The sequence below is a fragment of the Odontesthes bonariensis genome, chromosome 12, assembly GCF_027942865.1.
Source record: "Odontesthes bonariensis isolate fOdoBon6 chromosome 12, fOdoBon6.hap1, whole genome shotgun sequence".
Taxonomy (NCBI): domain Eukaryota; kingdom Metazoa; phylum Chordata; class Actinopteri; order Atheriniformes; family Atherinopsidae; genus Odontesthes; species Odontesthes bonariensis.
Window position 1 is genome coordinate 14,576,196 of NC_134517.1, and position 12,589 is coordinate 14,588,784.

Sequence of the window (12,589 nt, forward strand, 5' to 3'; positions counted from 1 at the left end):
TGCTGTTGCATCATCTCTGACATATTCTCTCTTTTAAGTTTGGTTTGCTTGCAAACATTATTGATTCAGTGATTTCAAAATGAAGGTCCACACATTAACCCGTCCACAGGATTTCATTGCTAACAAGAGTTTTTGGAGAGCCAAAAATTTGACATTGATTTATTTTCCATACCTGCTTTATCCTACTCGGGCTTGCGGTGGAGCTGGAGCCAATCCCAGCTACCATCAGGCAAGCAGCAGGGTATGCCGTGAACCAGTCCGTCACAGGGCCAACACAGAGACAAACAACCATGCACACGCAACCCCACAGGCAATTTAGGATCACTAATGGACCTAACATGGATGTTTTTTGACCAGAGTACCCCGATACAACCCACACATGCACATGGAGGACATGCAAACTCCACATAGAAAGGCAGGCCCCTGCTGAGATTCAAGATTCAAACCAGGAACCCCATTGCCTTGCGTTGATGGTGCCAAGCACCACATCACCGTGCAGCCCCGCCCTTGGACATACCTTTAGAAAAAGCTTAAAAAGGTTTTTGAGCGCTAGCTTTCAAAAGCGTTAGAAATCAAGCATTTACTCCATATGGTTCAAGAAAGATTTGAACTTACTTTGAGTAAGTCATTTTAGGCAAATCTTCCTGAAACGGGAAAGGGTTCAGTGAACTAGTTTTTACAGTGGCTGTTGTTTGTCTCTGCCAGGCTGCTCAAGGCTGTAGCCCCTGCACCTGATACTCAGGATGAAATAAATGAAGAGGAGGTACATAAACATCAAACATTTGCCCGACTGAAAGCTCTGCTGCTCTTCTATCAGGAGTCAGAGGTGAAAAAACAGCAAATGTTTCAATTCATGCTCTATATTTAGCTTAGAGAGCGTTCTGGATGTGTTCCGTGCGTTATTGATACATATATTTTGATGGTCGGACTAACTTGTCTCTCTGTGTACACTGTCAGTTGCACAAGCATGTTGTGTTCCTGGTGGACAGTCTGTGGGACTGCGGTGGAGCTCTGCTGAAGGACTGGCCCACGCTCACATCTGCACTGTTGCAGGACCTGTCTTCACACAGTCCAGGTACGAGAGTGTGTGTGCGCACGTGTAAGATATACATATCCAAAAATCCACTTGATTGGGTGCCGGATCTGATGATAATCGACATGGAAACGGGACTAATGGATCTGCACAATAAAAGCCTCCTTTCTGGGATTTAACCTTTCAATTTTTACGTCCTACTTCAGACTATACCCAATATCCATAACTAAATGACATGCACAAATCAACAAGCCATTCCTAAATAAAACAGGAACTGACTAATATACAAGCATTTATGAACCCAGCAGAGAAAAAAGACATACAAAACAACATTCTGTTTTTAATTTACACTTTAGTTCAGACATTTTTGGATACAGGGAGGAAAATGACTTGAATATCGTTAGATGTATGAATCCAGACAAACAAACTGACTAAACTTCTCACACTTGTTGATGATTAAGGGGTTGGATTAGATCGGCAGCACCTGGCTTCTACTTACCCTCCTGTTCCCATGGAAGCAGTAGGGATGGACTTAGTTCTGTCTGTGCTCTGCTTCAGTCTTTAATGTTAAAACCCACAAACCAAGCCAGAAATCTGAGTGTTATTATGGACTCAGACCTGAACTTTAACAGTCATATCAAGTCGGCCTACTATCACCTGAAGGATATTTCATGGCTTAAATAATGAATGTCTCAGAGGGATCTAGAAAAGTTGGTTCATGCATTTATCATCAGTAGACTTGATTACTGTAACAGCGTGTTTACTGGTCTGCCTAAAAGCTCGGTTAGCCAGCTGCAGCGGATTCAGAAAGTTTTTAGTCATTGCTAAGACCAGAAAATTGGATCATATCTCTCACACTGGCTCCCTGTTTATCAAAGAGCTGGTTTAAGAATGCTGCTTTTGTCTTCTAAAACTTGAAATGGTTTTGGAACAAAATGCATCTCAGATCTTCTCGTACATCTGGTATACTTTCTGTTCCCAGATTTCAAACCAAACGTTTAGTTTTTATGCAGGCCTGCATCAGCTCTTCCTCCTTTTAAATCAAATCTTATGACGTTCCTGCTCACCACCGCATTTAATTGATTTTATTCAACTGAAGACCTTGAATAATAACTTTCAGTGCACTGTGCCTTTTTGTTCTGATTAACTTTTTCCTTTCTTATGTTTCGGTACATTAAAGAAAAGAAAAAATCATTTTCTGTTCTCTGTGAAGCACTTTGAATCACCCAGTTGTTAAATGATGCTATATATTTGAATTTGCTTTGCTTTTCCTTGGTTTTTCCTCTCACTGCTTCTGTGTTTTGGCTCAGTTTTTGGTAAATGAATCATGACACGGTTTGATGTGTCATGTTCATCTGAGGTTGTATCATTTTAAAACAAGATGAGGACCAGATGGTTATATTCTTATGTCCTGATAGGGACAATAATGAAAAACATCAAAGTCGAAAGGATTTATTTTCTTTTTCACATGACTTTATAGCACAAGCACTGAGTCTATCTCAGTCATTTTTAAAGTATGTTTTTGGGTGTGTTGTAGGTTTTACCCCGGTAGAACAAGCCGTGCTTGTTGAGATACTGGTGGCGTCTGTGCGTCAGGCCTCAGAGGGACCAGCGCTGGCAGGGAGGACTGGAGCGAAGAAAGTCAGTGTATGACACAGCACTGATGACACATCAGCTACTGATAACTCGCTTCTAACCCGATGACAACAGAGTACTTAAACAGAAATGTACCAAATGAACTGTGTTTTTCAGGTAATGAACGCCAGAGAAAAGAAAATTCAGAGTGATGAATGTCTAAAGCTCACTGAGCATCTCGTCGTGGTGCTTCCGAAGTTACTCTCCAAGGTGCACAGTTTAATACATGATTCATGCTGATTATGCACTTAAATGTCTGTGCTGCACAGCTAACTATGATGACATCTGTGCTTTGATGATGTTGGAGCAGTTTTCGTGTAGCTGTGACACTGTTGCCTCCCTGATGAGGATTCCTCAGTACTTCCTCCCAGACCATCCGAAGGCTGAAGACACACAGGTCTGCACTGCTGCCTTCCAGTTTGCACAAATTACAACAAAAAAGAATGTTTCTCTTATCTTTGATGAGTTTAGCATCATTAGCACAGTGTTACAGTGAAGTATGTTGGCCATCTTTAAACTGAGATCTGCTCAACTATTGTTGATGCGATTGCATGAATGAAATGGTTGACTATAAACCTCTGTGCTGCAGAGTGAGAGCCTCTTTGGGAAATATTGCATCACTTAATTTCTTCACTCATCAGGTATTTTGAAAGTAAAAGTATCAATAATGGTAACAATGAAGTTAAAGATGAAATGACCCAAATACACATTTGAAAAGTATTCAAACCCTTCTAACATAGACTAATACAGTATTTGATGTGTCTGTTTTACTATAGACTCATTTCTTGAAATGAGTAATAATGGTATATTATGGTAGATAATTAGTGAGCTCTCTCATAGTGGTGTAGATTTTCTTTTTTTTTTTTTTGTCTGTGTCTCAGTTCTCAGTACAGACAGTCTGTAGTCATGGTGAAATGAATGGTAAAATATCCCTACTATCCACTCGATGATGAAAAGTATCCCCACCTTTCTATCTATAGCAGTTAATCAACCTTTTTTATTATTGATTTATTGTCCTTAGATTAAAGATAAAACGGACTAAAAAAACAAAGCAAAACATCCGATGTGATTTCTGCAGGTGATTTCCAGCCTGATGGCAGAGATGGCAGCTGTTTTGGACCTCCACTCGGGCCCTGCACTTCTGGAGGCAGCGGCCCGCTCATACCTCAGTCTGTGTGGCGAGGAGGCAGCCTGGTGCTCCACAGCCAGAGATGCCAGAGACGCTCTGGTTCAGCGGTGGGTGGACCGACTGACAGAACTGCTGGGTGACTCAGTCACGGTGAGGGGTTTCATTCTGTATGGATCAGTTCACCGCTCATCAATACAAGATTTTGGGCAAAAAAACAATGCAGCTCTGGACAGAAATAAATATTTTGACACTGCATGCGCTTCTTGAAATGATGCCACTGTGAACACGAGCCACAATAAAAAGCTAATGTGGGCCAGTTAAATATTAGAGTGTGTGTGACTTTTTTTTTTTTTTTGCCTGCCATGAAATATTAAGTGATCTTTTTAAACAAGATAATGTATGAGATCCTGTTGAAGACAAGTTTCGGTGCAATCTGTTGGTTTCCTTAGCTAGGAAATTGTTTTTGAATTGGCTCTATATTAATGAATTGGATTATTTTATAAATAATTATGATTACAATGAATTGAATTCCAATTGGCTTGAATTGGACTTTATTATCTAAGTGCCTTGAGATGCCATTTGTTGTATTTGGCGCTATATAAATAAAAATGAATTGAATTGAATATTTCTCATCTGAAGGGTGAGAGTTTCTCTGCTGATGAGGAAAAGAGGAAAGAAACTGTAGCAACACTAAAGAGGCTCAGAGCTTTCCACAAGTAAGATTTTCCATTTTTTTCACAACACTCTGTGAGCCCACAGCATTGTGACACTGAGTTTTATATACAGTAAGTGCTGTACGTGTTTCTTTCCATGTTGCGTTAGCTGTCATGACCTCAGTCAGTGGAGTCTTTTTGACCTGCTGTCTCCTCTGCTGTCAGTGGAGAGAAGCCAGGGAGGAGCGCCGCCCGAGGTACAATTCCTGCCCGTTAAAGGATCACGTCGCCACTTACCTTTTCATCGTCTTAATTCCTTTTCTGCTTTTGTCTACAGGTGCTGGAGGAGGTACTGCAGTGCATGTCCTTCATCATACTCTGGTCTCTCAACACGAGCGGTGAAACTCTGACCTGCAGAGTGAGTTGCATCCGCTTCATTTTTTTCAGGGGTTATGCACCCATCTGCAAAGACTTATTTTATTTGAGTAAAAGGTTCTGTAACTAAGGGGATATTTCACTCGTGTAAAAAAAAATATGGAAAGATGGAAATGATTTTAAATTATCCTGAGTAAAAATTTGTCAAATTTTCTAACTGCAGAAAGTCATTTAGGATCTTCATTATGCAGACAGACCAAGAATATATCGATGTTTTTTAAAATTTCAGATCAGTTCTGTCAGAACATGAAGTAAAAAAGACGACATGACTATGAGTGATTTAGATTTAGGCACTAATACCCTGTGAACCGTCAGCAGAGCTACTGGCATTCACCACAGACTTAACTTCACTTACTTCTGCAGGTGGAATATAGAGTTTGTGTAAGCTGCTGTCTCCACACGCCAGGCGTATGAACAAGCAGTTTTCTTGCTTTCTTTAGGTTCTTGTTGCAGCTGACTTTAAATGATCTTCCCTCCTGTCATTGGGACTATTTAAACTGGAGGGGGAAAGAAATAACTCAAACACAGTCAAGTAAAAAAAAGTTAAAGATTAGTAAAAGTAAAGATGATTTGCTACATTTATCATATTAAGCATTATATGCATTCCCTTCTTGGTTATTCAGATAATTCCTTTTTGCACATTTAGTTGGTTCTGTTTGCTTCGTGGTGTGATCACAAAGAAATATCACCTGAAATTAAATAAATGTAACTGAGATTCCTTCTTTCGTTGCACATTATTTCAGCTGATGGAAATAGTAGCACAACAGACGGTAGATGTAAGAAGTAAGTAAATATGCTGACATAGAAGAGAAAAAGAATCACACCTTACATGATGTTTCAGTATCGGGTATAAAAACAGACTTCAGAATCATCTTACTGTATTCTCTAATTTCTTACTCTACTAGAAAGATTTTGCATAAAATACGTGATGCATTTGTCGGTGTAATGTAAGGACTCTTTGTCCCCTTTAGGAGAAGGCTGTGGCCCAGAGGCTCCAGCTGCGTCTCTTCTGTGAGAGGAGTCATCGCTATCTCTCCCACTGCGACCACAACCTGATGAATCGGGTACGACTAGTAGCAGCAGCTGAATATTCTTCTTCCTTTCAGACTCTTCCCCAACCTCCTGTCTTTGCTCCACGTTAGGCTTTTCTGGGCGTGTGTGACGTCCTGACGGCTCATTCGTACCAGCTGCACATGTGGGATCCTGCCTCCTTCGGTCCGCTGCTGTACACACCCAGCCCCAAACTGCAGAGGGCGCTGCTGACCTTTGTATGCGCACACGTCTTTGTCGGCCCAGATTGTGACAGCCAAAGCAGGGGTGAGACTTCAGCTTTTTTTTCTTTTTTCCATTTAGATTGCTTTATCAGTTGAACATTAGTGCAGATCTTAATCAACAGAAAGTTGCAAGAAGGAACTTTCCCTTCACGCCAAAATGATTTTTGGTTGTTGTTACTTTACTTTGAAGGATGTTTGCTGTGTGTTCAGAGACCGTACACAACTGTTTTTCCATTCATTTTCTCTCCCTATGTTCAGTTTAAATCTGTGCTGAAGTTGTGAATCTATGAACACGATTGGAAGCGAACTCAAAGACAAGCTACTGTGCGGCTTAACACGTAAAGACTGAAGCGTCACTGTTCAGTGAAGCAGAGACACCCTGTGTCCAGTAGTTGAACTTAACTGTTTTTTTTTTTTTTTTATTAGCTAGGGAGAGAAATCTGATTCTATTTGTTGTTATGGAGAAACATATTAGATTGTGGAATATTAAATGAAAACATCTGAGAACAAAGTCTTGCTCAGTTTCCTATCGACATCTGAAACATGACAAAGGGGAACTAAGGAAGGACAAAAAGTCACAAAGTACCATAAAACAAGTGCCTCACTTTATGCAAGCTCATTCGTTCTTTTGCTTATGAGAGCTTAAGAGGTTTCAGAGGGAAGTGGAACGTTTCCCTTAGAACAGCAGAAAAGTAAAGTGGCATAAGAAGGCAAAGTGAAGGTACCCGAAGACAATTTCCACTCCTGGAAATTTCCTCTGCTAGAATAAACATTGTAGGGCTCCACAGTAGGTGGCACTGTCACTCTGCTGCCGCTCTGAGTGAAGCACTACATCCACGCAGCAGCTCGCCGTGGTTAAAAACATGCAGATATTGAATGCACGGCCACGCATTTGGCTTAATAAGTCACTACAGAGGTGCCTGGTGACTGTAAATGCGTTCTGATTTCCAACCTGACCTGACAATTGACCCTCAATTACAAAGGAAGCCCCGTTAATTTCTTCAGACTGAAACAGGTTGAGTAATTTGTATGGAAACGTGTTTGACTTTGTAATGCAAAGTGATGCAGCTTGTAAACTGATGGTGGCTGTGTGCCCCTGTCGGCTTTGTAATGAGGAAAAAAAGACTGATATGTGGGAATTGTGTGTGTGTGTGGGGGGGTTCTCGTCGTAAAGTCCTGCAGGTAAACTTGTGAACTCATTCACTGTAACTAAAACATTTTTATTATCTTTTCAATAGCTTCTATGCTCACAGACTTATTACATCCAAATATGGGAGAGCGAGTCCAGCGAAGTCAATAACTGTCCTGGTGGGAATCTATTAAATGTTCAACCAAATACAATACGGGATTATTGGTTTTTGAACATGTAATAAAAATATATTGTTTTATTGGATTTGCCTGGTAACTATTTTGTTACGTAGATGGAGTTTTTCTTTTAGCTGCAGGATCAGAGATCACTTGGAGGGCAAGGGCACTGAGTTAAATCATAAAATCAGGGCAATCTCTTTCCGTGAGAAAATTCCATTAACTCTGGCTCACCTCGGAGCTTTTTTTTTTTTATTAGCCTTGTGAAAGATTGAAGCCACATGCTGTCACAACCATAACTCCAGTCTGATGTTATCTTTGATTTCCACCTGCTAAAGCCATTGTCCTGAAACTAACTAAAACACTCCGTCCAGCGTCCGCTTTGTTCTTTTCTTTCTGTTGTTTGATTTCTTGTGATTAATCACCCCTCTTGCCTCACCCCCCTTTCTTCCCTCTCTCGACATCCAATCACATGCCTCGGCCGCATCCCGCTCCCTCAGTCAGTGAAAACTCTGAAGGCGAGAGGCTGGAGGACCTTCACAGAAGGAGAAATATGCTTGCGGCTTTCTGCAAGCTGATTGTACATGGAGTTCTCGAGATGAGCATGGCAGCAGAGGTCTTCATGTACTACATGAAGGTAGAGGTTAACTCCATAAAGCATGAATCTGGCACCTAATGGAATTGCACTTATTTGCTGTCCTACTGAGAGCTCATTAAGAGGGTAAACACTGCACTTGTATCCAATTGGGTTATTTTTTATAAAAATCTAGTTTAAAATATTTTAAACATTAAAAAAGCAAAACATTAATTTTTATATATATATCTATATATATATAGATATATATATCTTAGATAATCTAAACAATTTATCTCAAAACCTGTTTTTCTGATACATCAGTTTTTAGTACTTAAGTTGTCTTTGGAAAACCACATGAGAGCAACTATCCAAAACACCTTCATAAGAAAAATAGTTTATTTCCATAAATTAGGTATGAAGAGGTATGAGAAACATTTTATGAAATTTCACAGTTTTTCACATGATCATAAAAACCGCAATTGGTCACAAAGTTTGCGATACTTTAAATTTGTCCCATTTTTGACTAAACAAAACTTTATTTATTTTTATTTTTTTCACAGATTGATTAAAAAAAAAATGAATGAATGAAAATTACCTTTGAAGATGGTCTGCATTCATGAGAATTTGATGTTAAGAAAAAAAAAAAAAGACTTTCATGATAACGGCTTATGTGCAACCAAACCTTTTTGCGTTATTTGATGAATGAATGTGAAATTAGCCACACCCTCAACTCCATTGCTTGTCTTTCTGCAGCTGCCCATCTTTGACTCTGCTCAAAAAAATATTTACTCTTCAGTCCGAATATGTTACAATGTTCAACGGACCTACTTTTAGATCACCAAGCCCTGACCAGTCCCACTCAGCAAAGTGGCGTATTTGGCCTGATAAAGCTTTTTGAGCCTGTCACTGGTACGCTGCAGCCGGGACATTGACAGCTTATTTATGTTCTGTCGCAGAATAAATGTTTATAATAATGCTTGTGACGAGGCAGGAGATTATGGTTATGAGTGTAAGTTAAAAATTAGAAATGAACATAGTTCAAATAAAGATGTTTTAGTAAGTGGCTAGCTTAGCTTAGCTTACTATAAAGATAAGAAACACTGGGACCTCTGCCTACAGATATTGTCGCCTGGTTAGTTTTTGTTTTGGTTGGTTAAATTTTTCCAAATTTACAGCAAAAGGGAATAGATGGAGACAGGAAAACGAGGCAGAAGGTGGCCCTTGCCGAGACTAAGTTAATTGCGTTGCTGTTTGCAAAAACTGCTTATTCACGAGCAAGTATTGTGCCAAAATCTGACAAAATCCGATGCCCTCGCTTTGGCCAATTTGAAAGAAGTCAACGAATTATAATGCTTCCAAGCACATTCAGCAGTGTGTTTATTTTATAGCATCATATGCTGTGAGTTTTAAAAGTCACTATACAGGTGTTAAAGATGGCTTTTAATCTTAAAACTTAATAAAAATGTGTTGTTTTTTTGTGTGGACAGATATTTTAGCGGAAATATAGACTGGGGTATGATTTTAGAGGGCTGATCCTAAAGTTTGAATTCAGGGTCTGTGCATACAGCCTCAGAGCAAACGTGAATACAACGTGACGTCTAAATAAACATATTTTCTATAGCCAGCAGCTTAGAAACCATAGGAAACTGTTAGCTGGCACTGTGCCTTTCTTGTGCTATATTTGTCACAACACTCAACATGAACTTTCCTAAAACAAAACAACAAAAACCCTCAGTTTCTTTCTCATATTTGTCTAATACATGTTTTATATGTATTTAAGAGTGAGGACGCAAAAGTTTTTCATATCTTCTTGGCGCATGAAATTTAGTTGCAAAAAAAGGTTTTTGTTTGGATATTTTTATACAATCTGGATTTTCAAAACCAGCCACAAACACTATTATGAAATCCAGGAAGTTGCTTATTCATTCCTGCAGACATGTGGATGGAGCGTCATTTCTTCTCTTTGCATCTCCAGTATCACAATGACTTCGGAGACATCATCAAGGAGACGATATACAGGACCAGGCAAATAGACAAAATAGAGAGTGCTCGTTCTCTGGTGCTCAGCTTGCAGCAGGTAAGCGGAACATTCAGCCACGCACCGTCACGGGTCAGCATAGGGCTGACGCGTTTTTTTTTCTCTGCTCTCTCCAGCTGTTTGTACGACTTAAACGGGAGCAAGAGAGTGGCGGGAGGGCTCACCCAGGCGTGCAGACGTTCACCAGCATCAAAGAGCTGGCCAGGCGATTCGCTCTTACCTTCGGGGACCTTGTCAAATTTCGTGAATGTGTGGTTATGATCCACAGGTCAGCAGGAGCCCTCGTGCCTCAAGTGCTTGGATTGGTGTTTGGCTAATCTTTTTGTTTCTGAAGTTCTTCTCTTGATGTGCTTAGGAACGGCATAGAGTTTGTGTTCCAAGAATTCAGTCAGACTCCAGACACGGCTACACCGCCGTACCTCTCCTACCTGACCATCCTCTGCGAGTTCTCCAGCAAGCTGCTTAAACCAGACAAGAAGACTGTGTAAGTGGCGTAAGCAGCGGGTGAGTTTCGCAAAACTACTAGAAATATTAACTTTGACATTTTCGGAAACTCTTCTCGTGCACGCGTAGGCTCGCCTACCTGCAGAAGCACACTGCCGAGCACATAATTAACCTCAGGGAGGAGTGCTGGCAGCCACTTATCTACTATCGGGCCTCTTTATTGGCTGTGGCTGAAGCGGAGGATGCTGTATCGTACGTAAGCTCAGACAGGAGGCTCCACCTGCAAAACCGCTGTCCCTTCTCCAAACAAAAACTGGAAGGTAAAGGCACTTCACAACTCAGTCAAGCACAAACTCACACCTTTGTTGCCAGCTGTATCAGCTCTATCAGGAGCGTATGCTTTTATTATTATTTTTTTTATAGGAAGCAAGTCTCCCTGTCCATTCAGTGCTGTCGACTCAAAAGTTAGTAAAGTTCCCAGACCGAGCGTCAGTCCCAGGTGAGTGCTTTCTAGTGAATGTTTAGTAGACTAGTTTTCCTGATGCTTGATCCTTGTTACTACCTCATCTCCTCAGTCATCAGAAGACAGGTGATGTGGATCTATTCTCTGTCCCTCCGGAGCCTCCTACAAAAAGTCTCACCACTGCAGAATCCGTCCTCAGCATCAGCAATGAGCCAGATGATGGCACTGTGGAGGTTGAGCTGTAAGTATGAGGAGGTCGGAGTGAATCGGTTCTCCTGTGTGGACAAAACCCGACTGGATATCTCTCCTAAATCTGTACCAGTGCTGACATTCTTCCCCGATTTGTTGAATTTCTTGAACATGCAGTATTTGATGCTATTAGGAGGACATCCTAAGGGATAAAGGTGACGATAATTTATCTCTTACATGCCACGACCAAAACCAACTATTATTTAAATATTAGCCCAGTGGCTAATCATACAGAGCAGCATCATGTACAAATCAGACGCACGAGCACCTTCCTGTTGCCAAAATACGCGAGTCTACCAAAAGTGTTTTAGCCTGCAGCTGAAAGCAGTCCCCAACAAAAGCACTATTTATTCCAGTTTTAACCAGTTATTTTTGCTAAAAGTGCCGAGCTGTTTCTTTAAAAAGATCAAACCTGATTGGATTACAAATAAAGTATGCGATCCGCTTTTTGAGCTTTAACATTTTCAGGAGACCTGTTTAGACTTTAGGAAAGCTAAACTCCTAAGCCATTAAACAGAACCCATCCCAGCTTTTGCAACCTGGAAGACTCTGTAGTGGATGATTTAAAAACTGTGCAAAATATCATTTGCATTTATCTAATGAGCATCAGTAATATTGATCGTATTTTTCTTGATCAGATTTAAATTGATTCGGCATTAAATGCATAAGCCAGGGTTTCTTACTGTACATAAGCTTGAATGTTGCTTTGGGCAAAACGCCCGCCAAATGTAAATAATCAGGTAGCATGAGTTCAAAGGATGCTAACCCCCCCCCCCCTAAAAAAAAAACGTCCCCCTCACTCCAAGAAGCGATGCTGAAGTACATGAAGACTTTGGGGCTTTTTTTTTTTTTTTTCAACCTCAGGCTGTCAGTTTACTGAAACTCACAATTAATGTTCTGTTTATCCCTTTTTTTAATAATTTTTTTCCTTCTATTTTTGTGAGGAGACTGACTGAAATGGTGTTAAATCTCTGGTTGAGGATTTCTTTTGGGCTGAATGAAAGTCTGTTTCACAATATGTTTTCATCCTCATAAATAATGGCTTTTATTACTCATACTGAATTTAAATTAAGGATTGATATGTGTATACATTTTTTTTTAAATTGTTTTTTTAAAAAAACATTCAGCTGTACTGTAAATTGTACTTGAATCGGGAAAACACTAATTCATTTCTCTTCATTCACATTTTGGATTACACTCCGATTCAAGAATGGTCTGCTGTGCTTTTTTTTCTTCTTGTTTTCAGTCTTTAACACCAAGTATGCGTTTTGTACCACTTTTTTTTTGAAAAATAAAAATACCCAGTGACATCATAAAGCTTTTTTTGGGCTCATCTTACTCTAAATAAAGTATG

General features: G+C 40.1%; 1 protein-coding gene across 1 annotated transcript in view; it reads left to right on the top strand.

Annotated features, from left to right (window-relative positions):
* The window catches only part of LOC142396450 (cohesin subunit SA-2), a 35,639-nt gene extending 23,087 nt beyond the window's left edge, over nucleotides 1-12,552 (top strand). Inside the window, exons 15-32 of the mRNA XM_075479201.1 lie at nucleotides 706-826; nucleotides 958-1,075; nucleotides 2,571-2,674; nucleotides 2,786-2,878; nucleotides 2,979-3,065; nucleotides 3,747-3,947; nucleotides 4,437-4,513; nucleotides 4,620-4,707; nucleotides 4,788-4,868; nucleotides 5,857-5,949; nucleotides 6,028-6,202; nucleotides 7,965-8,101; nucleotides 10,017-10,118; nucleotides 10,196-10,347; nucleotides 10,435-10,563; nucleotides 10,653-10,843; nucleotides 10,947-11,022; nucleotides 11,099-12,552. Coding sequence (XP_075335316.1) covers nucleotides 706-826; nucleotides 958-1,075; nucleotides 2,571-2,674; nucleotides 2,786-2,878; nucleotides 2,979-3,065; nucleotides 3,747-3,947; nucleotides 4,437-4,513; nucleotides 4,620-4,707; nucleotides 4,788-4,868; nucleotides 5,857-5,949; nucleotides 6,028-6,202; nucleotides 7,965-8,101; nucleotides 10,017-10,118; nucleotides 10,196-10,347; nucleotides 10,435-10,563; nucleotides 10,653-10,843; nucleotides 10,947-11,022; nucleotides 11,099-11,231 — 2,158 coding nt within the window. The 3' untranslated portion in view covers nucleotides 11,232-12,552. The remainder of the gene's footprint in view (nucleotides 1-705; nucleotides 827-957; nucleotides 1,076-2,570; nucleotides 2,675-2,785; nucleotides 2,879-2,978; nucleotides 3,066-3,746; nucleotides 3,948-4,436; nucleotides 4,514-4,619; nucleotides 4,708-4,787; nucleotides 4,869-5,856; nucleotides 5,950-6,027; nucleotides 6,203-7,964; nucleotides 8,102-10,016; nucleotides 10,119-10,195; nucleotides 10,348-10,434; nucleotides 10,564-10,652; nucleotides 10,844-10,946; nucleotides 11,023-11,098) is intronic.
* Nucleotides 12,553-12,589: the final 37 nt, after the last annotated feature.